General features: G+C 38.5%; 7 protein-coding genes across 9 annotated transcripts in view; 5 read left to right on the forward strand and 2 right to left on the reverse strand.

Annotated features, from left to right (window-relative positions):
* LOC101304666 overlaps positions 1–1382 on the forward strand; it is a 5153-nt gene extending 3771 nt beyond the window's left edge. The window contains exons 9-10 of the mRNA XM_004297654.1: positions 517–757; positions 965–1382. Of these exons, the coding sequence (XP_004297702.1) occupies positions 517–757; positions 965–1195 (472 nt within the window). The 3' untranslated portion in view covers positions 1196–1382. The remainder of the gene's footprint in view (positions 1–516; positions 758–964) is intronic.
* A 198-nt stretch (positions 1383–1580) lies between these two features.
* On the reverse strand, positions 1581–3954 carry LOC101304960 (G patch domain and ankyrin repeat-containing protein 1 homolog). Of its 3 annotated transcripts, none has more exons than XM_004297655.1 (7): positions 3813–3899; positions 3722–3736; positions 3473–3592; positions 3063–3152; positions 2919–2972; positions 2412–2531; positions 1581–1883 (listed from the first exon to the last, which is right to left on the reverse strand). In XM_004297655.1, the coding sequence occupies exons 1-7, from the start codon at positions 3861–3863 to the stop codon at positions 1755–1757; spliced, it is 579 nt and encodes a 192-aa protein (XP_004297703.1). In that variant the 5' UTR covers positions 3864–3899; the 3' UTR covers positions 1581–1754. The 3 variants fall into 3 exon arrangements, with proteins under 3 accessions (XP_004297703.1, XP_004297704.1, XP_004297705.1); XM_004297657.1 differs by having other exon boundaries at positions 1584–1899; positions 3813–3905; XM_004297656.1 differs by lacking the exon at positions 3722–3736 and having other exon boundaries at positions 3813–3954.
* A 1567-nt stretch (positions 3955–5521) lies between these two features.
* Positions 5522–10212, forward strand: LOC101305656 (phytochrome-associated serine/threonine-protein phosphatase-like). The gene is made up of 10 exons (XM_004297658.1): positions 5522–5719; positions 6146–6292; positions 6384–6451; positions 7181–7238; positions 8148–8258; positions 8385–8435; positions 8857–9000; positions 9087–9182; positions 9268–9339; positions 9828–10212. The coding sequence occupies exons 1-10, from the start codon at positions 5639–5641 to the stop codon at positions 9909–9911; spliced, it is 912 nt and encodes a 303-aa protein (XP_004297706.1). The 5' UTR covers positions 5522–5638; the 3' UTR covers positions 9912–10212.
* Positions 10213–10466: 254 nt separating this feature from the next.
* On the forward strand, positions 10467–17108 carry LOC101305937 (protease 2-like). The gene is made up of 11 exons (XM_004297659.1): positions 10467–10778; positions 10868–11151; positions 11237–11431; positions 11625–11971; positions 12447–12738; positions 13197–13355; positions 13560–13925; positions 14635–14700; positions 15595–15643; positions 16250–16373; positions 16883–17108. Exons 1-11 carry the CDS (start codon positions 10487–10489, stop codon positions 16962–16964), a joined length of 2256 nt encoding a protein of 751 aa, XP_004297707.1. The 5' UTR covers positions 10467–10486; the 3' UTR covers positions 16965–17108.
* Positions 17109–17621: 513 nt separating this feature from the next.
* LOC101307392 lies at positions 17622–19162 on the forward strand. Its single transcript, XM_004297664.1, has one exon. It carries the CDS (start codon positions 17622–17624, stop codon positions 18813–18815), a length of 1194 nt encoding a protein of 397 aa, XP_004297712.1. The 3' UTR covers positions 18816–19162.
* An 848-nt stretch (positions 19163–20010) lies between these two features.
* Positions 20011–21846, forward strand: LOC101314749 (probably inactive leucine-rich repeat receptor-like protein kinase At2g25790-like). Its single transcript, XM_004298561.1, has one exon. The coding sequence runs from the start codon at positions 20011–20013 to the stop codon at positions 21844–21846; it is 1836 nt and encodes a 611-aa protein (XP_004298609.1).
* A 220-nt stretch (positions 21847–22066) lies between these two features.
* Positions 22067–23766, reverse strand: LOC101307110 (high mobility group B protein 7-like). Its single transcript, XM_004297663.1, has 8 exons — positions 23596–23766; positions 23420–23502; positions 23285–23339; positions 23096–23212; positions 22963–23020; positions 22829–22873; positions 22623–22715; positions 22067–22521 (listed from the first exon to the last, which is right to left on the reverse strand). The coding sequence occupies exons 1-8, from the start codon at positions 23718–23720 to the stop codon at positions 22450–22452; spliced, it is 648 nt and encodes a 215-aa protein (XP_004297711.1). The 5' UTR covers positions 23721–23766; the 3' UTR covers positions 22067–22449.
* Positions 23767–23858: the final 92 nt, after the last annotated feature.

Below are 23858 nucleotides of genomic sequence, written 5' to 3' on the forward strand. Positions count from 1 at the left end.
ATAATAATGCAAAAAATCTATTCAGGAAATTGATTTATGTCTTTGGTCCCTTATTTTTATTTTTATTTTTATTTTATTTTTATTTTTTTATAAAAAAGATGAGTATGCCTGGCTTGCATATTCCATGTGTATCTGCTGACATTTTTGCAGAACATCATGTTCTTGCCTCTTTTGAAGGTAATTCCTGCTGTTGGATTTCTATTTGTGGATCTTATTCCATAACATACCCATCTCCTGTTTGCAGACATAGCTTTGGTCTAAAGTGGGCCCCCCTTGGAATTTCCTTTTAACTTTTGACATTCAGAATCTACTATGCTTCTAATTAGCACATTTTCTCTGCATTCTATCTCTGTAGTAGGTTTATGCTCTGAAACTTGTATATATTCATCTCATCATGTTTAGCGTCGTAATTTACATGTATTTGAATTTTGTTTTCCGCATTTCTTGAAAGTAATACTTTGCACTAGTTTGAATAAACATAAGTGATTTAATAAAGCTGTTGGTTCTGGTGTACAGGGGTTGGTTCAGTTACGTATTGCCCTCTGTTTGTGTATGCGTTGCAGTCGTCATGCTCTGGTGCAGGCATTTCAACAGAGGTAAACCGTTGGAACCATTCAGGATAACACCTCCCCATAACAATGCAGTAGAACAGCTACTGTCATTACAAGAAGCTATCACTCAAGTGGAAGCGTTACTTCGAGCTGGGAATATTATCCTATTGAAGATAAGAGCCCTCCTTTTTGCAGTTCTTCCTCAGGTATGTGTCGGAGTCACACTTATTCACCTTGTAAAAGATACAAGTGCTGATGTTGCTCTTAATACTTGCACCAAAGTCGATGCTTTGAATCCTTTCCCATAGATTAATTGAGTCATGATTATGTTCACTAGGTTACATCAACAGATTCAACATGTATTAAGAATCTCTCATTTGAATTTAAATGTTTACTGTTTGCTTTACTAACAGGCAACAGACAAGATTGTTATACTGCTGGTTTTCATGGCGGCAACGTTTGCATTTGTGCCTCTGAGGTATATAATCCTGCTAGTATTTCTGGAGGCTTTTACAAGGGAAATGCCATATAGGAAAGAAAGTAGTGACAAGTGGGTGAGGCGGATTAGAGAATGGTGGGTTCGCATACCAGCAGCTCCTGTCCAACTCATCAAACCTGAGGATAACAAGAAAAAGAAATCATAACCCTGTCCAGTGTTATCTTTTTACGGATTTAGATTCCAGAACATTAGTACCGGTACAGGTCCTGTATCTAAAGAGTTAGTTTCTCCAGAAATTCTATTTACCTTGTTTGGAAAATCTTTCCATGCAGGTAGATACATTTTTACTCATTAGCTTGTTCATAAATAGAAGTTTTCTTATTTTTCAAACAGTTTTGTAAAGCATATATATGCAGTGACCCTCTATTATAGTAACCACTTCAGCAAGCAGAAGTTGTTGGAATGCTTTGGGTTTAGGGTTTAATGTTACAAAATCAAAAATACTAAACTACAATCCGACATGAATTTCTGCTATATGTACAGGCGAAAATGAGCTTTAGAATTATGCCTCTTAACACTGTACTTTCAACATTGAAACTCAAACTTGTGGCAAATTCATTTAGCATCATAGAATTGTACAATACTGCTCTTATTGGCAGATTCAATAGAGTTGAAAATACATTTTACATAATAAAGGAAGGAAAAGTAAATCCCTGTACAATTTGATAAGCAAGTTGTTGGACAAGACAATAGAGAAGGCAATGTCAAACATTATCTGGCCAGAACTCCCTGAAAAAGGCTCGCTCAAATTCTTTCTCTTGTAATCTACTTTCTAACTCCTGCATCTTCTTCATCTTCTTTGAGAGTCCCTTGGATTTTTTCTTATGCAGCTCCTGAAAACCAACACAACTGTTAAAAAGCACAACTCAGATGCAGGTTACGGTGTAAACAATAGATTCAAGAATAATATCTTTATTTCCCTGTCTCATAAGAAAAGAAAAGACAACCAAATTTATAGAATATATATATATATATATATATATATATATATATGTGACAGGCGTGTGGCCAATTAAATGGTCACACAAACTTTGTTCTTCCTTCTACGACCAAGATCTTTACACAAGTAAGATACCCCAAGAGTTTCCTTTTTCTCAGTAATTCTTGAACTGTTATTGCTACCGTTTAGTTATGTCTAAGGAAGAAAATTTGCAAACTGCATCAATACTTTTGGCCTCTTACATATGGTCCACTTGATCCTCTCTTGAGAAGCTTCTCATCGAGGTATTGTTCTCAATCCAATACTTATTCATAGATTTAATAGCATCATACCTTTCTAGATATTTTCATTGCCACGAGCACAAAACCAGCGACTGTTTATATTTATAGTTGCTATTTTCTACACATTTTGATGAACTCACCTGGCCACTTTTTTCATTCAAGGGAGAAGGATCAGGGGGCTTTAAAACCTTCTGTACTTTATCTGCTCCCAGTCCCCGCTTATTATTCTTCAAGTACGTTTGTATAGGCTCCAGCCTTCCCTGCTTGCATTTAAACATACTAGTTAAACATTCTATCTAGAAAACTAGTGACATTAGCACAGTCATAAGATAATCAAAGAAAATATAAGCAAACCCCTTACCGTACTTCAATATGTTTCACATGGCGCATAACATGATGGTCTAGGTGCTATTCATTGAATTTTAAAAAGTTGTATCTGAGAGAGAAAACTTTTGCTTTAAACAGAGGCCAGGTTTCATGAACTTAATGAACTTAGGATTAGAATTCACTAGGATATTTACCTTTCAATTTGTATAGTGACAAAACCTAGAATCCATCTATGATGAGGTATTGTTTCTTTAAATCACTTGAGAGAATAAAAAGTAAATAGAAAAAGGGTTAGAATGATACTAATATAAGGTAATTACCTGCTCAGAAATGCCAAGACCAGTTCCTTCTTTCCAACCATGTTTCTTCAATAGCTGCATACCACCAGTCACAAGTAAATGGTTACATCATCAAACCAGAAGCACAAAATAATAAAGAAATCATATAAATTAAATGGTAGATACCTGAAAGCCTATATTGGATGAGTTAATGGTTGTTGATGAACTTGAAGCCGTCATTTCTTCATCCTGAACCCAATTCTTGCCGTTAATGTTCTGAGGATGAAAGAAAAGAAAGATTGATATAAGTAAGCTGTCAGCTTTCCAAGCGCATTGTAATGGATTGTGTTCTCCTTTTGCCAATTCTCCTCTACATGCACAACTTTCACAACCTCTCCCGTGGACTTGCAAAGAGTTTATGCTCATTTATCACGTAGATATGGAATATGGTCTGGTTTAGATTGCTTATTTATACACTTGATCCCCCAACCAAAATTTATTAAGAAATAAAAAATAAAATAAAAATCTTTGTTGATAACACAATTTGTTAGCAGCCTACAATCAGAACAAGAACGATGAAGATTGGAAATACAAACCTTTTCAGACATTCCACTAGACTCGTTTTCTGAAACTTGCAACGATCTTTTGTTTGGTGCATCTGCTCCTAAGCCTCGTTTGCTTTGCTTCAAGTAAGCTTGCCCAGGCTCTAACCTACCCTGTTAACACAATAAACTTTGTAGATCAGTCTGTATGCAGAGACACAAGGTTTCCCACAAATTATAATAGAAAGACAAATTCCAACAACAAGTTCACAGCAGACAAAAGAGAGGTTGAGAATTAGAGACCCGTTTCTTCAAAAGCTGGCATTGAAATTGAAACGTATCAGCAACACCACAAATAAATAGAAACTATACGGTTAGGAATAGGAGTGGGTACCTGAAACCCAATATTGGAAGAGTCTATGGCCGAAGAAGATGACTGCACCATCACCGCCTCTCGGCTCTACTTACTTTTGCAATCCCCAAATATATTGTTCCCAATGTCCTTTCCGCGAGCTTTTTCTTGTAGGTCCTTCATTGTTTTTTTTTCTATTTCACCGTCAAGTCGGAGGAGTTAGAACAAGTTACGGAAGTAGGCCGAGGCCTATGTTAAGTTAGATATTGTATATAGTTTTGTTTTCTTAATTAAAATGCTACGACGAGTCTTTTATGAGTTAAATTTGTTTAATTAGGGCCGATATTGGTATTAAAGTCGGTTGTATTGTTGTTGAGGTATTACTGTCGGACGGGTGGTACTCGACGAGTCTATCTTTGGATCTGTGGTGGTTTTCCTTAGAAGAAAGGCATGGATGGTAGTCAATTCGGATCTAGGCTCTTTTGCAATGCCGAGGTAGTACGATTACATGCAAACCACGATTCAAACAGGACGGTGTGGGCTGGATACCAATCAGCAGGGCCTATTTATTGGGATCGATGAGGTCGGGCTTTAGGCTGCTCCGTCTTTTTAGTTAGCTTGCCAACAAAGAGGGTTATCAAACACCTCGATAATGGTGGAATCTGGACTTATGGAGTACAGAGCGCATCGATGAATAAAGCTTTCAATTAAAGTTATCCTTGTGTAGGATTTAGGGTAATTACTTTCTAAGTCGGCCAAGCTCATATTATCATATCAGATGAGCGAAAATTTCATAATGTAATAATCATGTGATGATATTATGCCTTCAGAATGGTAATATAAATGATTATATGCTCGCTTTTATTTAAAAAGAAAAAAATCTAATAAATTATTGCTGCACTTAATTCGGTACGATTCATTCTTCAGTAGTTAGATTACTCGGTGATTGTCGGGGAGGAAATATCTCACAAATACAATATGACTTATAAGTAGGCAGTTCATACCCAATTGTAGCGATGAGTCAAACACTTTTTTGATTAAAACTAAACACCTTATAAGTGGTTAAATTGTGATCACGCTCATTGATGCGTGTCTCTTTCTAATTACGTCTCCAATTGTCAATGACCCGATTGAATTATCACCAAGTGTCTAATGTGAAACATTGGTTTTTGTTGTCCTAATTTCCAATGTATATGTTGGATTGTCAATTCATTCCATGTGCATACTAGTATTGTTGTAGTGGAATTATCCCACATACGAAAAATAATGAATAAAATATTACTTATAAATGGTTAGTTCGATCATATCAAATTATACAAAAGATTATATAAACTATTCAAGCGCATAAAAAAGAATCAAACAAGGAATCAAATGACACTAACATACAACAAATTGCATATAACCAAAGAGATAAAGAATCAAAAATAAGTGTTTAGGCGGGACAACACCTCGAGCACATGAAAACCGTATTATAGAATTATGATATGTACTCGTGTTACAGGTTTAGTAACTTGTGTATTATGTTACCGTTGCTTCAAAGTAAATTGAGTGGTCATTAAAGTAGTTTTCTTTGTTAGTTGATGTTTGTTAGAATAAGAAGTTCATTTCCAATACTATTCGACAGTTTCATAAATGAAAGAGTGAAAAATGTAGGGCAAAAGTGTCATTAGACTAAACATTTCTCTGGCCTTTGATAAAAACAAAATGAAAATAAAGAAAGGGCAGACGCAGATCTCATCCGTTTGTTTGGTGATTTGTTATTGATACGACCACCATCGCACCCTGGTTTTAAATTTCATAGTTGTCGTCTCTCTTTTTGGGTCTGTTGCTGAAAACCCTAAACGAAGAGAAGAGCCAAGAGCGAAGAGATGGATTTGGACCAGTGGATCTCAAAGGTCAAGGAAGGCCAGCATCTCTTGGAGGACGAGCTTCAACTTCTTTGTGAATACGTTCGTATTTTTCTTCTTCCTTTCTTTACTTGTAGGGTTTTGCATCCAGATTGGGATTTATCATCTCTCTCTCGTCCGATTTCGATGTCGATGTTACTGTTTTCTTTTCTCAAAATTAATTATGCTTTATTTCACCACAAATTGAAGCGAAATGATTTTTCATTGAGCTCTTGTAGCAGCATAGAGTTTGTTTGATTTCATTTCATGACCCTACCTGGCAGAACTGCCTAATCAGATGAACATACTTATCTTTGCTCTTAGGAAACGAAATTGCGCCTAATTATCTATGCACTTGTTTGGGTGTGCCTTTTATATCTGTTCTTTTGATTTATCGTGATTGCTCCTAGAGATACTGTGAATGATTCCATGGAGGAGAGGAGGTATATATGTTTTACTATCCTGAACTGTCGTCGCAACATTTCACAGGTAAAAGAGATCCTCATTGAGGAGTCCAATGTGCAGCCTGTAAACAGTCCTGTTACTGTTTGTGGCGATATTCATGGTCAGTTTCACGATCTAATGAAACTTTTCCAGACTGGAGGCCATGTACCAGAGACTAATTACATATTCATGGTATGCTTCTCTGTTTTCATTGCGTCTCTACACTGCATCATTGATTAAAATGTTTCCCAAGGTGTTCATGATTTCTTCCATTTCTTGGCAGGGCGACTTTGTGGATCGTGGCTACAATAGTCTTGAAGTTTTCACTATCCTATTGCTTCTTAAGGCGAGGTATATATTTATATCTTGGACTTGTGGTGGAACCATGGGTGTTAAACTGCTGTCATGTACATGTTTCAGTCACATTCTCCTTTATTTATTTTGTTCTTGTTATTCTGCATCATGTTATACATACTGTAGTTTTATGGATTCAGGTTGTCTTTTATTCAGTATTAAAATGTTCATTTCAGTAACGACAAAGAGACCCAGAAGTCTACCACATCTCAAATTTTGTGTTTAGAAATTTACATTTCATTTGGACGAGTAATAAATTTCAAATGATCAGAAAGAATGCAGTAACTTATAACTTATATAGCAATTTCTACGGTACAATTAGTTAGAGGAAAAGAATCATACATAACCGCTGATATAGAAACACATCCTTGTTGCTGCTTATTATTATGATCCTTCTTATGCTGTAGAATAATTGCAATATGGATTCTATGTTGAGCACATTATTGCAAGAACGTGTTATTTAATATAAGTTTGTGTGGTTGTAAAAGTTTAAATATATAAAGATCATGCTTTGAAGTTTGAACGGTGACTTGTGCCTAAGAAATATTCCTTCTGCCATGTATCCTTAGCTGAGAAGGGATGCTTTAGATGTCATAAGGAGTAACTTTTGTGTTCTATACATGAACTTTTAACATTCTTCTATTTTCTCCTTGTTTTCGCAATCAAAAGTGAGATACATGCTTATTCAAGAAACTAATGTTCCTTTAATTGTTGATATGCCCACAGATATCCAGCTAACATTACACTTTTGCGTGGTAATCACGAAAGCAGACAACTTACCCAGGTGTGCTTTTATACTGATTGTAAACTGTTTCTGAAGATGGTTAGAATGAAGTCATACTGTTTTGATTTCAGAAACTTGATGGACATGAGAGCTTCTTGAGGCATTACTCGATTATTAATGCAAAGAGATTACTAGGTTGTCATTTTCAGAGTCATAATTAAATGGATACAATTGTAGGATGTTTGTGTGGAAAACATTGTGTTGAGGAATGAATTACATCTCAGTATATAAATCTTGTGTCTTATTTGAAGAAATCATCTTTAAATTTTATATGAAGAAGAGGAGTGGTATCACTTTTAAGGATCAAAGGAATACAGTCCTTCAGTTAAGTCATTGTCTTTTCGTATATTATATAGTCTTCCACATTAACTTCTCTGCCTTTGTAGAGTTCCCTTTGTAATATCTAATTGTTTTCTTCTAGTGATATTCGTTGCATATCCTCTTCTATGGGAACCCTTCTGCTGCTGTAAAATCTGTTTATTTGGAGAAAGACAGAAAGAATAAATGAATAATGGGATTAGGAACTCTTGTAGGAATTTGGGTGGAGGAAACTCCTGAAAATCTGAGATTCTGTGGGTCAATTGTTATCATTGCTTTATTTGGGAAGGTAGTAGAAATCCCATCTGGGATTTACTTCTATGGTCCTTTGGGGCTCTTACTAAGAAGAAACTTTAAATATCATTGGAGCCTCTGGTCTGACTGGAGATGCTATTATGAATTTGATTATTGATAGTGCTATCAGAGATTGCATATTATTTTTTTTTTCTCGTTCCAAATCTCCATTGGAGGTCAGGGCATCTTTACGATTTCTTCCTTATGTTCTGACAAGGGACCTTATTTGGTGGTTTTTTCCCTCATCGAATGTAATTAACTGTCTGATCTATCATATATACTTTCTGTGTTTGGTAGGTATATGGTTTTTATGATGAATGCCAGAGGAAGTATGGAAATGCTAACGCATGGCGCTATTGTACAGATGTTTTTGACTATCTGACGCTATCAGCAATTATAGATGGAACTGTAAACTTCTCCTGCCTTCTCTCTATATATGCACGAATAATTTAGTTTTCTGTTAATGGCTCTATGTAGGTATTGGTTGCGTGAGTCCTTTTTTTTTATTGTAAAATTTTATTTGGATGATTGCAGGTGCTATGTGTCCATGGTGGTCTTTCTCCTGACATTCGGACAATTGATCAGGTAATCTCTTCTCAATTTTGTATTTAAACTTCATCAGTATCGCACCGCTGCAATTGAATTACTGGTAGTATTGCATTTTCGATTTGCTGGTGCTGTATCAGTTGCTCATTCCTTTTTCTCATTGTTATAACTAAATCTTGTTTCTTCCCTAGAAGAAAGAGAGAGAAAAAATAAGCATAAGGGCTTCAGGCAATGGCGTGATGAATTTTCTTAGTTATGTTGTTTACATATTCAAACTACCTTTTCTCCACAAACATAAGACACTGCACCATTCATGTCATTCTTTAGGGTCATCATTTATTTGTCTTTGTCTTCAAATATATGTAATTAATATTTTTGTATTCGTATCATATTCGGTTGCCTAGGCTAATCATTCATTCCCATGTGTGATCATCATGATTTTCATACACTATCCTGACAGATAAGGGTTATTGAGCGAAATTGTGAAATTCCACATGAGGGGCCATTTTGTGATCTCATGTGGAGTGATCCTGAAGATATTGAAACATGGGCAGTAAGTCCACGTGGAGCAGGTTGGCTTTTTGGGTCTCGTGTCACTTCTGAGGTAAGGAACATAAATTCAATTAACTATGTTTGTTCCCTGCCTTTTAAATCTCACCTTACAGAAATAATTTTGCTCCTTTCTTGCAGTTCAACCACATAAATAATCTTGATCTGGTTTGTCGGGCACACCAACTTGTTCAAGAAGGTCTTAAGTACATGTTTCAAGATAAAGGCCTTGTAACTGTGAGATTCTGAACCTTTTATTACCGTGTTGTTGTAAACTATTTAGATGAGACCAATTGATTGGTTCGGTTCTTGAATTGTGCAGGTGTGGTCTGCACCAAATTACTGTTACCGCTGTGGGAATGTGGCTTCAATTTTAAGTTTTAACGAGAATATGGTAAACATTACAAGTTCATCTACTTTTATTTATTGTTTGGCTGAAAATTTAGGGAACTTTTTAATTCGCACTTGTATGATATTTAGGATCTGTCTGCTACCATCATTAGCACTGGCAATGACCACTTCTAATTTTCCAAACTAGCTATTCTTGGTTATCGATCATTTTGAAAATGTTAAATAAGTCACTACACATCTTGTTATGGTGAGACCTGTAATGAGATATATTCACATTCCATGTGGCAATGGCATAAGAATAACTTACATTAAGTGATCAAGTAGTAATCAGTGCTCTGTGATAGACATCAGGTCAGAATTAGTTACGAGGGCTTTACTATAAGAGAGTGCTCATAGAGTGTCTCTATAGGAAGAAAATTTCATGAACCTGCATTGAAGGCCAAACCAAGTATACTCATCTTGTGTTAATATCGTGGAGTACGTAAATTTTTCTCTGTTGGTGATACTTAAATCTTATGTGTTATGAAACAGGAGAGAGAAGTGAAGTTTTTCACTGAAACAGAGGAGAACAACCAGATGAGAGGACCAAGAACAGGAGTGCCTTATTTCTTATGATCATTTGGAGTTGAATGGCTGCATCATTTGTATAATTATTTTAAGTATTGGTATAGGTGGTTGAGAGCACTGTAACAGAGAAGAGCCTTGAACATGTCTTTGTCTGGTGGATCTCCCTTCTACTTGGCTGGAGGTTACCCATCTGGTCTGGCTGCTATTGACATTTTGACATTCCTCCGTTGTGTATTAGGTTGCTAATTGTTATTCAATTCTTAATCAATTTCCCGGTACATTTGTTTGTTTACTTTGTCTGTGGATTCATCACTTCTTACTCTATTACGCAGCAAAACTAGCAGTTTGTTCTTTAGTTGTCACCACTTGGAGTTGAGAATTTGCTTGTACAGTTTTGATCGTGACTTCAATTCTTGAGATAAATGTCCCATGAAATGGGGAGATGCAATTGGATCAAACAAATAAAGATTGTGGCTGTAGGTCGAAGAAGACACTAATCTAATTGTAACCAGTAAATAGATGGAACATATGGTAATTTTCTTTGGGGTAAAACTGGAATTTGGCGACTATAGACATTGTAAGCGAAACATGGAGGAAGGTCGGCGGAGGAACTATAAGAAGGAATGAGGAGAATGGTGATGAGAAGGCATCTGTTGGTGAACTTGCCACTCTCTGTTCAACTCGTGTCGTCGGCAACGGCAATTGTCCCCGTGCGGTCGTCGATGACGTCATCAGCGATGATGAGCCAGAAGATGGAGACTCCTCCGGTGGCGAAGAAGGTGGAGCATAAGATGGAGTTGTTCGGCGACGTGAGAGTGGACAACTACTATTGGCTCCGCGACGATTCTCGCTCCGACCCTGACGTCCTCTCTTATCTTCAACAGGAGAACGACTACGCTAATTTCCACATGTCTGGTATTACACTTCCTCCGATTCTCCCTCGCATTTTGACCTACTGTAGCAATACCTTTGATTCAACTCTGATAGCATAATATTATCCTTAGGAACTAAGAAATTTGAACAAGAGCTTTATAGTGAGATAAGAGGCAGGATCCAGGAGGATGATATCTCTGCACCTGAGCGAAAAGGGCACTACTACTACTATACTAGGACCTTGAAAGGTCAGGAGTATGTACAGCATTGTCGACGCTTAGTACCAAACACTGAGGCTCCTCATTCTGTGTATGACACCATGCCCATGGGACCTGATGCTCCTCCCGAGCATGTAATCTTGGATGAGAATATCAAGGCTCAAACTCATGCCTATTATAGCATTGCTGCATTTAAGGTAATCCTCCTGCTGCTTCATTTCCCTCCATATGTTGGTGCTTGTTTTTGGTATTAACTGCGAAAATATGTGTAAATTTCCCCAGGTTAGTCCAAATAACAAACTGGTGGCATATGCAGAAGATACCAAAGGAAATGAAATTTATACAGTTTATGTCATTGATGCTGACACTGGCGCTCCTGTGGGTCAACCACTAGTCAATGTAACTAACTATCTAGAATGGGCTGGCGACCAGGCTTTGGCTTATGTCACAATGGATGCCACTCTCCGGCCTGACAAGGTTTGCTATAGCCTTCCTTTGTTTCTCATGACATGTCATATTTCATACACCTACTCAACTTCCTTTCAAGCGGTTCTGCAATATATTTAACTAATCATTTTCCTAAACTCTATTCTGGTGAGCCAAGAGGCAGTGCTTTTATTCATGCATAAAACAATCATTACATACACTCAGCTTGCCGTCTTTTTATCAGGCATGGTTGCATAAATTGGGAACAGAACAGTCAACTGACTCCTGCCTCTATCATGAAAAGGACGACATGTTTTCTATTGAACTTCAGGCTTCTGAGAGCAAAAGGTTCTTGTTTGTTGCATCTGAAAGTAAAACTACAAGATTCAACTTTTACCTTGATGCTTTGAGGCCTGAAGGTGGCCTTGTGGTTCTGACTCCTCGTCAAGATGGCATTGATACATCTGTTAGCCATCGAGGAAATCATTTTTTTATAAAAAGGAGAAGTGATCAGTTTTTCAATTCTGAAGTTATTGCATGTCCAGTGGAAAATACATCTGAAACTACAGTTCTCATTCCCCACAGGGAGAGGTAATAATCAAATTTTGAATTCTTATCCCTAGTAAGTCGTTTGCACCGGCAGCATAATATCACTTCCTATGTTTTCTTTTGTGTTTTTAAACTTCTTATAATAGACATCTAATGATGGACCGAGTGAGATGTGTTTAAGTATCCTTGGTATAGTTTGACCTTTAATGTTATTAGCATCCAAAATCTTTTTGTTGCTTATTTGTTTAGAATATTTTGCAGTGTATAAATTCAGGAAACACATATTTTCATTGATCAGTGTGAGATAATTGAGCATGAAGGGGGTGTACCAAAAGTCACTATCTATCACCTGCCATCTTGTCCAATTACTGCTTACACATACATGTTCGTTCCACCTTTTTTGCTCAGAATGGGCAGTATCTTTGGTTTATTTGACCAAAGATATATGACCTTAGTTATTCTTAGGAGACATAATTTCTATGCATTCAAAACATTCTAATTTGGAATTATCTTTTAGTGTTAAAATTCAGGATCTATGTCTTTTTAATGATCACCTTGTTATATATGAGCGTGAAGACGGCCTACCAAAAATCACTATCTATAACCTGCCGGATGTTGGACAGCCCCTCAAAAGACTTCAGGGTGGTCAAGCTGTTAATTTTTCGGATCCCACATACTCTGTAGAGCCATCAGAATCAGAATATAGTTCCAGCATTTTGCGATATTCTTATAGCTCAATGAAAACACCTCCCTCTGAATATGATTATGATATGAAGACTGGCATTTCTGTTCTGAAGAAGATCGAAACTGTGAGTAGCATTTTGGTTTTTATTGATTTGATAATTTGATTTTATGGGAAAGTAGAAATTGCATTCTGGCTGCCAGAAGTGTTAGTTATAATGTAGTATTGTTATAGTCTTATTTTTATACTTCCATTTCAGTATTGTTAGTCTGTTATCATGTCGTTATGGAAAACTGATGAAATTATTGGTAGATGCTTAAACTCAACTACTTTACCTATAAATTTGTTCCTAATATTTGTCACTGTGGCGAGATCCATTATACAATGGGATTCATCCGATGTGAGAGACGGTGAGAGTTGGAAAGACAAGTGTTAGGGAAATGATTCAGCTGTACAGTGTTGTTCTAACTCCTAAGATAATTGGCACCCGATCTACTGTTGCCCCTTTCTTATTGTTAATTAGACTTGAATTTCTATATTATAGTGCAGTACCATTGTCTTATTCAATATCTATTGCAATCTCAGGTTTTGGGGGGTTTTGAAGAATCGAAGTATGTTACTGAAAGGAAATGGGCTACTGCTACAGATGGTACTCAGATTCCAATATCAATTGTTTACAGGAAGGACATCATTAAGCTTGATGGATCTGATCCGTTGCTACTCTATGGCTATGGTTCTTACGAGGTAACAAAAGAATTCATAGAATAAAGTATGCACAGTTATTTTCTCAGAAGCTTGGGCATACTCTTCTGGCATCGATTTTTACAGCATTGTAGTGTTACTTGTAACAACTGACAAGTTGTTGAATTTAGTTTAGTTGGTTGCTAAAATTGTTTTTAATTATTCATCGCATGTATCTCTAAATCTCCGGCCTTATCTTGTTTACAGATATGCGTAGATGCCTGTTTCAAAGCTTCAAGGATGTCTTTGTTGGATCGGGGTTTTATTTTTGCTATCGCTCATATTCGTGGTGGTGGTGAAATGGGGAGGAAATGGTATGAGAATGGGAAGTTACTGAAGAAGAAAAATACTTTTACAGATTTTATTGCCTGTGCTGAATATTTGATTGAAAAGAAATATGGTTCAAAAGAAAAATTAAGTATACATGGAAGGAGTGCTGGTGGATTGCTCATTGGTGCTGTTCTTAATATGAGACCTGATTTGTTCAAAGCTGCTGTTGCTGGAGTTCCTTTTGTTGACGTTCTGACTACAATGCTTGACCCAACAATCCCTCTCACAACTTCAGAGTGGGAGGTACTCTTCTTTTTCCTTATGAGGTCTAAAATAAAAGCCATATAGTTCAGATTAAATAAGATAATAATGTTATATAGGAACAGTTGTTTATTAATAAATCTTTCCTATTTTAGATCCTGTAACTTTATATGTATCTTTTGTTTTTGCACTTTCTAGGTTCTTTGTCAATTTTTATTGTTAAGCACTTTCTAGATACTTTTTGGTTTCACAGAAAAGTAAATCAATTTGGACACACAGTCCAAACTTCTCTTAGTTTTTTCATCGTATTGCATACCTCCATGATCGGAACTTTTCATAATCTAAATTCTCTTTAAAGATTGACTTCGCAAAGAATCAATCAAACTGGAGATCACTTGATAATCGAGTTGATCAAACAAACGGACCATTTGTTGAAATTCGTCAGTTTGTTTGATAGTTGATACTATCAGATTATTATAATCTTTGGTCTATTTTTTTTATAGTGTTGATCTTCAAAAAGAGTGATTTATAATGTGAATTTCTGATCCTGATATATATGTAAATAAAAGATAGTTTAGATGGATGTGGCCTATTGATTAAGTGACACGATCATTGACTCTAGTTATATCCCCATCTGTCTTATAATTTAAATCAGTTTTCATCGGCTGCGTTCTCCTGGCTTACTGCTAGTGTCTTCATGAGTTGCAGGCTTTCATATTCACCTATCCACTAATAACTTATATTTCTGCAGGAATGGGGCGACCCGCGTAGAGAAGAGTTCTACTATTACATGAAGTCATATTCCCCTGTTGATAATGTGAGGACAATAAAACTCATTCACTATCCTTAGCTTGATTATAAATAATTTAGCATCTTTTGAAGTATGTCTCCCATTTCTGTTCTACTAGAAAAAGAAAAAAGAAAAAAAAGGGTGTTACTAAATGTACCCAGCAAATTTCTATGTAAACCCAACATTTATAAAATTATCCTCTATATTCCGAAAATACCCCTAATATAAACACACCCATCAACTCTGTACTTCCGCTCAAACTCTGTACCTCTTAGATTTGGTAAAAAATGCCGTTTAGATTTAGAGAAAGAGACTTGGATTGATATTGGCCAGAGAGGGACCAAGCAATGAAGTGGGAGAAGGATTCGGGAATGATATATATAGGAGAGGGACTTGCAAATGAGGTTAAGGAGGTTTCTACAAATGACATTGAAGAGGGAATAGCAAATCGGATCCTAGCAAATCATGTTGAAGCAAAATTGGAGAAGCAATTCGAGAAGCAAAATTGGCTTGGGCATATGATGATGAAGGCACTTGGCAGAATTGTGAAATGATGATGAAGGCACTGGGCATATGGCTTGGGACCTTTTGATTACCTTTGCAAATGAGAAGCAAATGAGTTGTGAACTGGGTTTGACATTTAAGCTTGTGTTCTATCACTTGAGATGATTTCTTGATTTTGATTCAGGAAGTCTGATGCGTAGTTTGAGTGCTGGGTGCCTGCCTTGATATACAAGGGTAATCTTGAAAAGTTATTAATAAAAACTGAATGTTGGGTCTACTTAGAAATTTGCTGGGTACATTTAGCAGCACCCAAAAAAAAATAGTGATATGTTATTTTCACCTCAAACTTCTATGTTATGAATTGTAAGCTTCAATTACTTTTTTGCCATAGTGATCTATTGACATTGTTTCATGCAGGTTAAGGCTCAAAATTATCCAAATATTCTTGTTACTGCTGGTCTAAATGGTACGCACAAGATCCTAAGTCTTTTGCCTGTGTAAACTTTAGTTTATCTATTATGAGAATGCAAGACATGATTTGCATTTACATTATATGTTTTGGAGATATCCCATAATCTAGTATTTTATTTTCTCAAAAAGAAGACATCCTCCTTATACATTTCCTTTACACTTGAGACATAATGCCTGCTGTCTGGTAAAAGTAACTCGTTCTTATTTAAGTAGGTTTTACTATAATTATGATTCTCAACCAAAAAAAAAAGGTCTCACGATAATTAGGGACATAATTTGATGCATTAATCAAAGCTAAACAGAAGGCGATTACATAGAATATAAAATTCTAAATACAGGAACAGAAAAGCCAAGAAAAAGAAAATTAAGGTTTTGTTTTGCGATTGCAAGGCAACATAATATTACTCATCCTCAGCATCTCAGCAAATAATGTTTTAGATATCTGAGAATGAGGTTTCTTCGATGGTCAGATTCCATGGATGAGACTTCCCTTTATAGTGGACAAGAAGATTACAAGTTATTATATAGCTAACAGATGTATTGTTCTCTTATTTTGTATCTGATGTCAATCCATCTGAAATGCTGGATTTTATTGAAACAGATCCTCGTGTTATGTACTCGGAACCTGCTAAATTTGTGGCAAAGTTAAGAGACTTGAAGACCGATAAGAACATCCTTTTGTTTAAATGTGAACTGGGTGCTGGGCATTTCTCAAAGTCAGGGAGGTAAATATTCTGTTGGTTACCACTTCTCTTTTTTATTTGTTTTGCTGTTATTATTGTTGGATATAACAATATCTTAGTATGCACATGTATGCCTATAACGAAACCACAACATGTTAGGTGATTTATATCGACCTTTTTATTTTTAAGATGAACCTCATTCTTTTCTGATAACAATAGTGACCTCCTTATAGGTAGCTTCCTGTTGTTAAATATTTGGAGACACTATGTGTGCAAAGTTCTAGAATTTGATCATATGGATTAAGGTTTTCAAACATTATTCTCATGGCAATCTTGGCTACCTAGTATAAGACTGATTTTGTTCTTCTAGTATCCAAGTGTGTAATATTATGAGACCTAATATAAAAGGCAAGGTGTGTGTGTGTATGCTGCTGGTAGCCTAATCTGCATGTTCACTACTTGTGATTACAAAAAAGTGAACTGAATCAGTTCAGTATGCTCGTTGTTCCGAACTAATATAGGTTTCTTCAACTATTATTTGTTTGGTGCAGATTTGAGAAGCTTGAGGAAGATGCCTTCACTTATTCCTTCATTATGAAGGCACTGGATATGATTCCCGACCATGAGAAATGATTGGAGTGGCTGGTAGGAACACATTTGTAACCTTTTTGATCAGCAATACATTATTGTAGGCAATTACTTTGCAGTACACATTATTTTTGCCAATTACGTTGTAGTTCTGTACTTCTGTTGGATATGACATTACTGGCATTTATCTGAAATTCTAAATCGTCAAAAGTAGAGTATAGGATCCGACTCAAGGATTGTTTTGTTTGATGAAAATAACTTGTTACTGGTTTTAAGGCTAAATGTTCCAAGAAGTAGTCATATGGCTCCATCTCCGAACGTGATCCCCCTTTTCCTCAAGTGCCTTCTTCTTGTAGGGTGGCATGGGCCTCCTTTCATCATGGTTGGTGCCTTGGTGGTAAATTAAGTATTTCAATCATTCAATGTACTTGGCATAGGGTGATAGAAAAGTATAGGAATTCAGTTCCCCACACACAGTTGAAGATCACGAGACGCAGAAATCGTTGTGCATAAACTTGGCAGGAACGTAGGCAACAAACGGTACCGTATGTCATCTATCGACTATCGACTATCGTTGTTGATGGAAACACGTTATCTTTTAGCCAGAACAGGAGCTCCACTCCAAACAGGAGACTACCCCCATTACGTCTCTTCAAGCCGCCCCCCCCATTTAAAGCAGTCTTGCTCTTTGAGAGTTGGAAGATGGGGGAGGTGTTAGAATTGGCCCGTCCATTCTTGCGCGGTGAGCTGGAGTCGATCGACGAGAATCTGCCTAAGCTAGTACGAGTCCTGCAGTCAGTTGGAGCGGGTGAGTGCTGGCACAAGCACGGCACATTTCTGGAGCACCTCATCGACATCTACCGCATCCTCAAAATATGGAAGGCCCCTGACCCCGTCTGCCTCTGCGGCCTCTTCCACTCCGCCTACTCCAACTCGTACGTCAACCTCGCCATCTTCGACCCTTCCACCGGCCGCGACGTCGTCCGCTCCCACGTCGGCCACGCTGCCGAGCGCTTGATCCACCTCTTCTGCATCGTCCCGAGACAAACCCTCATCCACGACGACCTCCTCTTCCACTACACCGACGAAGAGCTCCGCCACCATCTCAAACAATCCGAATCCGAACAGGACGAGAACAGCGCTTGGAGGAAGAAAGTGCAGAGGCTGGTTCCTGCTGAGGGGATCCTAGCGAAGCACATAAAGACCGGCGAAGACGTGTTGGTTTCGAGGCGGATCGTCGCGACGTTCGTGATGATGACGATGGCTGACTTCAGCGACCAGCTGTTTGGATTCCAGGACGCGCTGTTTGACAACGCAGACGGGCGCCTCGAGTTCAAAGGGAACACGTACGGAGCCCTGTGGCCTGGCGATGGCAAGCCTGGCCTTTGGATGAACTCCATCTCAAGGATGGGTGCTCTCTACACTCTCCTCCGCAGGGAGGAGCTTTTGTTTATCCGACAGAGAGGTGATGATGTCAACATTGACGTGTCTCGAGACGAAGATATGGAGCTGGTGGTGCCGCCGGTGTTTGAGAATTGCACCAGAGTTTTGGATGCCGGGGACCAGATAGCTGCCAGGGACCTCTACTGGGAGGCTGTTTGTGATTCGGTTTCTGATTCTGGTTCACTGTTGAAGAGTTGCATCGAGAAGAACCCTTTCATGGGAGAGCCGCATGTGGTGTTGGCTCAGTTTTATCTGACGCAGGGCAACTACGAGGAGGCTGAGAGAGAAGCTCAGACTGGGCTCAGGCTTTTGCTGGAATGGGCTAGTTCTTGGGACAAGAGGATGTCTTGGCAAGGGTGGATTGCTTGGGCCAGGGTTCTGCTCATGAAGGCCCAAGAAAGATCATGGCCTCAAACTTCCTGGGGCATTCTCAACTTGGGCCTCGTCAAGTAGAACACCCTCTCCCCCTACTCCCTTCCCTTTTAGGCTTTTAGCTGGCTGGTTAGCAACTTAGCAATGAATAAGTTAACATCAATCCATAAATATTGATGTGTATGACATAATTGCGTAATTATATTATATGATCCGTCATTTGCATTTTGATGTTACTCGTTACATTACTTGTCATCAAGTACTCATTAGCCTCATTACTGGTGAGTGCTGTGTTGACAAGGTGCAACCACTTTTCATACATTTATCGAGTTCCAGCTCGTTGTGAAGTGATGGAGAAGAAACAGAGATTTAAACTAAAGTTTTTGAAAGAAGAAATAAATTTGGGCAAGCAAAGTCTTCCCCTGCACACACTAATAAGTCATCGGCCACAAAACAAAAGGCCAAGTACGTCGCAGAAAAACTGAACCTTTTTTTTTCTTCTTCATCCCCACCATTGAAAAACTGAACCTTTTTTCTTCTTCTTCTTCATCCCCACCATATGTGATCAGCATTTTTCACCAAGACCGTTTCAGATGTTGACTCTATGTGTGTTCAAAGTGTTAAAGAGATAGCAGGCCCAAAAAGACAAGGCCCAGGCCCAGGATCAGTCGGCAGCATTAAACTGCGGACGGTAAAGGATGTAGCAAAAGGAGCGATTGTTTTCACTGTGAGTTTGAAAAGGTATGCAGCTAAACCAAGCAAGTAAAGAAAGTAAGGTAGCAGATAGATTTTGAATATAGAGCGCTCCAACGTTCAAACGGGAACCAAGGATCCTCGTGATCATCAAACGGTCACAATTCGATTTCGCATGTGAATCTCTTTAACTTGGTTTAGCTCTCTGGCTCAGCTCTCCACTCTACACTACTGGTGCATCATCACATATATTTGTTACTATAAATATGAGACAAAAGTGTCGAGGGTCTTACACACACAAGTCCAACCCCATTATAAACCCCATTATAATTAGTCACTGACACACTTCCTTTCCTTACGTATTTTTCATCATTAACCCTTGTTCTCTACGTGAAGCGAGCACTGCCATGTTTCCTTCTTGCTAGCTTTGCAACTTTTCTCTGTCACTGCTTTTCTCCGTCAATCAGCTTTAGTTTTTCCATCTGTCAGCTCAGATCCCAACTTAACTCCATCCCTTCCCTTCCCTTCCATATTTGTCTGCAAATTCTTGTCATCTCTCATCTCCGTATTACTACGCTCCAAAATGCCACTTGTTCTGAGTCTCACTTCCCTGAGATGGCTAGTACTGCTTCTTCTGCTCATATCTTCCTCGTCCTCATCTCTGCCGCGCCGGAGAGAAGAAGAAGCGGCAGCAGGTGTGTGCTCAGCAGCAGATAGAGCTGCTCTTCTGAGCTTCAAGGTCAGAATCGTCGTGGACACAACCGACATTCTGTCTTCATGGACAGGCACAGACTGCTGCGCAGGAGGATGGGAAGGTGTCGAGTGTGACCCAGCTGGGAGGGTTACTGTCTTGCAGTTGCAGAGGCCAGGGTACATGAAGGGTACACTCTCCCCTTCTCTCGGCAATTTGAATTTCTTGCAGGTATTGGTCATCAGTGGCATGAAACAAATCACAGGTCCAATTCCCGACACCTTCTCCAATCTTGCTCACCTCACCCAGTTGTCCCTCGAGGACAATTCCCTCCAAGGCTACATTCCTTCAGGTTTAGGCCGTTTGTCCTTCCTCCAGAGCCTCACACTCTCTGGCAACCGATTCAAGGGCCACATTCCCCCAAGCCTAGCGACTCTGACCAATCTGGTCCAACTCAACTTAGCAAGAAATTTGCTCACAGGTCCAATTCCACCCACTTTCCAAAACTTTCATGCCCTGCAGTATCTTGATCTCAGCTTCAATTTGTTATCTGGACTCATTCCAAGCTTTGTAGGGCAGCATCTGCACAAACTTACCTTCATTGACCTCTCCAATAACCAATTTTCTGGTCAAATGCCTGTTTCCCTCTTCAGTTTGCCCAACCTTTTGGACTTGTCCTTGGGCCATAACCAACTGACAGGGAACATTCCGGTCCAGGTTGGCGGCCTCAAATCCCTTACTACTCTTTCCTTGAGCAATAACCGACTTAACGGTCATATTCCAGCATCCATTTCAAATTTGCAGAACCTTTGGTACCTCAACTTATCCAGAAATGGGTTTACAAGTCCTTTGCCAGAGACTTCTGCTAGGGGATTCCCTTCTCTGTTGTCAATAGACCTTTCTTACAACAATCTCATTCTAGGGACTGTTCCGGATTGGATCAGAAGCCGGCAACTTAGAGATGTTCATCTTGCTGGTTGTCAATTGAGAGGAACCCTCCCAAGCTTCACAAAGCCTGCGTCTTTGAACTCCCTAGATTTGTCCCATAATCAATTTACTGATGGGATTTCAATGCTCAACCTCATCAGCATGTCAAGCTTGCAGAGCCTTAAGCTCTCAAACAACCAACTCAAGTTTGACATTTCAGAAATCAAATTGCCAGGCACCATATCTTTGGTTGATTTACACTCAAATCACCTTGTTGGATCTATCTCGAGGATGTTGAATAACAGGGAAAGCAGCTTTCGCTTTTTGGAGGTTTTAGATGTATCAAACAATCAAATTTCAGGTGGTATTCCAGAGTTCAGACAAGGCATGAGGCTCAAAGCAGTCAACATAGGAAGCAATAAAATTGCTGGTCACATCCCCAATTCAGTTTCAAACCTGATTCAACTCGAAAGGTTTGATATCTCAAGGAACCAGATAACAGGCACTATTCCCACAAGTTTGGGTTTGTTGGGGAAACTTCAATGGCTTGACCTGTCCATAAATGGACTCACCGGAAAAATCCCAACGAGTTTATTGGGTGTTGAAGGTCTAAGACATGCAAGCTTCAGGGCAAATAAGTTGTGTGGAGAGATCCCACAAGGGAGACCATTCAACATTTTTCCTGCAGCTGCTTATCTCCACAATTTGTGCTTATGCGGCAAGCCTCTGCCACCTTGTAGAGGAAAGACTCAAAGCAACAAGCAGAAGAGAAAGACTCCAGAAATAGAAATGAGCCAGTAAAATGCTGACTCACTTGCCCAAGATTTGCTCACAGTACTATAGGAGCATCTTGATGATTAGATATAAGCAAGAGCTATGCAACTATTATCCATATATGTAGTATCTTATTCATTGCCTTCATCTCTTCATTTAATTTCCGGAAAATCAGAAAATACATTGCAGCAATCATTAGAGAGAATACCTCCCACAATATGTAGAAATAATCTGATTCAAGAGGCATAAAGGGCCAGCAGGGAGACCATGACCTTATATAAACTCAGATTCATGAATTCATCATAATATAAACATGAAATGCAACAGACATTTTTCATAATGATTACAACCCCATATGTCAATTGGGGTTATGCTCCCAAACCATTTTCTATGAAAGCACAGGACAAACAAAAAGATATCAGAGAAATGCCAACTAGTAAATTAGCAGCCGAGAATCAAAGCAAAGTGATATTCAGGAATCAAATGATTGCATATTAGACTTAGGAAAAGCCCTTAAAACTATTCAGACTACATGATCACGACCAGCCTAAGAATTTACAAGCATCCAAACATGCAATTCTACTCGTCCACTAAATGGAGAACATATTAAACGTAGGAAAACCAAACATACTACTCCCCATCTGATACTTCTTCCACTTCCTTCTCTGGCACTTCCTTTTCTGAAGCATCTTCAGCTTCACCCTGAATCACCAAAAAAGAAATTCAAAACATGAACAGGAAAATAATAATGACACATCAAAGAATGGTAGAATGGTTTGAGAATGAACAAAGGTGAGACTTACATCAACATCTTCAGCATCATCAGCTTCAGTCTCCAAGGTCTTTTTGAACTCAGCTTTCAGCTCATCAGCTTTGTCAATGTAAGGTTTCTTCTCCTGAACACATGATATGCAATGAGATAGCCAATTTACAAGTTTGACAATGATAATAAGTTTGAGGCAAAGGAAATTAGATGCAATCAGTAAGGGCACAAGTATTAGACACTAACCTCATCAGTCAAAAGTTTCCACTTTTCACCACCCTCTTTTGCAACCTAAACTCAGTAACAAAGATGAAAATTAATTCCCAGATACTCCAATAATGAGATACAATCATGAAATGCTAAATTGGCGAACAGTTTACCTTCTTAACATCCTTAGAATCAGGATTAGCTTCCTTGTAAGATTTCCTAAAATCAGCCCTGAACATACAAACCAGACATTAACATGAGGCACCATGTAATCAGGAATAGTAGAGAAGATGTAATGAGAGTTACATGAATAGGAAGAAGGCAGTGAGAGGGCGCTTGGGTGCATTTGGATCCTTGCTCTTCTTAACCTTGTCAGTCTTGACTCTCTTTGCATTTGGTTCCGACGTAGTCGATTTCTTCTTCCTGCACACAAAACAAATATGAGAAGAAACATTCACATTGCACCCCAGCAAAAGAAAAACAGATGAGGAATACCCGGCAGTGGGAGGCTTCTTAGTCACTTGGCTGGGCTTTTCGACGACTTGAGCCTCTGAAAAACACAATATATAATAAGCAATACCGACAAGCATATTGAACCCAGAAACATGCAACAAATTAATACGAACTCACCCAGATTGTTCCTGATTTTGGCGTCAAGGCTACAACTGTGAAAGCTTATGGTTGCCACGGGGACATCCTTTTTGCACCCCTCGCTGCAATTTGTTAGCAATGAATTTGATTAATCTAACAGATCTGGGTGTATGTTTAATAAGCAAAGCATAAGGTAAATGAAGGTGAAAGAGTACCAGCGGGCAAAGGCACTGCCGTCCTTGCCGCGAACAAGAGAAGGTCTAGAGGAGTCGTCCTCCGCCGTGGCCTCCACCCTCTTCCTCGACCTGGTTGGGTTCGATTTCATTGACCCACCTCCCATTTCTTCCTATTGCTTTCTCTTGTCTTCTCTTGTCTTCTCTTCTGAAATAGCATGTGTGGAAATACTAGTCTAGACTGCATTATATACAACACCAATTAAATTGTAGATTTCAGTTTGAATTTGGACGAAAACCCAAAG

This window comes from Fragaria vesca, linkage group LG4, assembly GCF_000184155.1.
Source record: "Fragaria vesca subsp. vesca linkage group LG4, FraVesHawaii_1.0, whole genome shotgun sequence".
NCBI lineage: Eukaryota > Viridiplantae > Streptophyta > Magnoliopsida > Rosales > Rosaceae > Fragaria > Fragaria vesca.

Bases quoted from the DNA above. Each gene is read 5' to 3' on its own strand.
- LOC101305656 (XM_004297658.1), top strand. From the start codon at position 5,639: ATGGATTTGGACCAGTGGATCTCAAAGGTCAAGGAAGGCCAGCATCTC. The intron at 5,720-6,145 runs GTTCGTATTTTT...AACATTTCACAG, and splicing joins TTCAACTTCTTTGTGAATAC to GTAAAAGAGATCCTCATTGA. The intron at 6,293-6,383 runs GTATGCTTCTCT...ATTTCTTGGCAG, and splicing joins AGACTAATTACATATTCATG to GGCGACTTTGTGGATCGTGG.
- LOC101307110 (XM_004297663.1), bottom strand. From the start codon at position 23,720: ATGGGAGGTGGGTCAATGAAATCGAACCCAACCAGGTCGAGGAAGAGG. The intron at 23,340-23,419 runs GTGAGTTCGTAT...TGTGTTTTTCAG, and splicing joins CAAAATCAGGAACAATCTGG to AGGCTCAAGTCGTCGAAAAG. The intron at 22,874-22,962 runs GTAAACTGTTCG...TACTGAGTTTAG, and splicing joins ATTCTAAGGATGTTAAGAAG to GTTGCAAAAGAGGGTGGTGA.
- LOC101314749 (XM_004298561.1), top strand. From the start codon at position 20,011: ATGCCACTTGTTCTGAGTCTCACTTCCCTGAGATGGCTAGTACTGCTT.
- LOC101305937 (XM_004297659.1), top strand. From the start codon at position 10,487: ATGAGGAGAATGGTGATGAGAAGGCATCTGTTGGTGAACTTGCCACTC. The intron at 11,432-11,624 runs GTTTGCTATAGC...TCTTTTTATCAG, and splicing joins CCACTCTCCGGCCTGACAAG to GCATGGTTGCATAAATTGGG. The intron at 11,972-12,446 runs GTAATAATCAAA...ATTATCTTTTAG, and splicing joins CTCATTCCCCACAGGGAGAG to TGTTAAAATTCAGGATCTAT.
- LOC101307392 (XM_004297664.1), top strand. From the start codon at position 17,622: ATGGGGGAGGTGTTAGAATTGGCCCGTCCATTCTTGCGCGGTGAGCTG.
- LOC101304960 (XM_004297655.1), bottom strand. From the start codon at position 3,863: ATGGTGCAGTCATCTTCTTCGGCCATAGACTCTTCCAATATTGGGTTT. The intron at 3,153-3,472 runs GTTTGTATTTCC...TTTCATCCTCAG, and splicing joins CTAGTGGAATGTCTGAAAAG to AACATTAACGGCAAGAATTG. The intron at 2,532-2,918 runs GTAATTACCTTA...AAATGCAAGCAG, and splicing joins GTCTTGGCATTTCTGAGCAG to GGAAGGCTGGAGCCTATACA.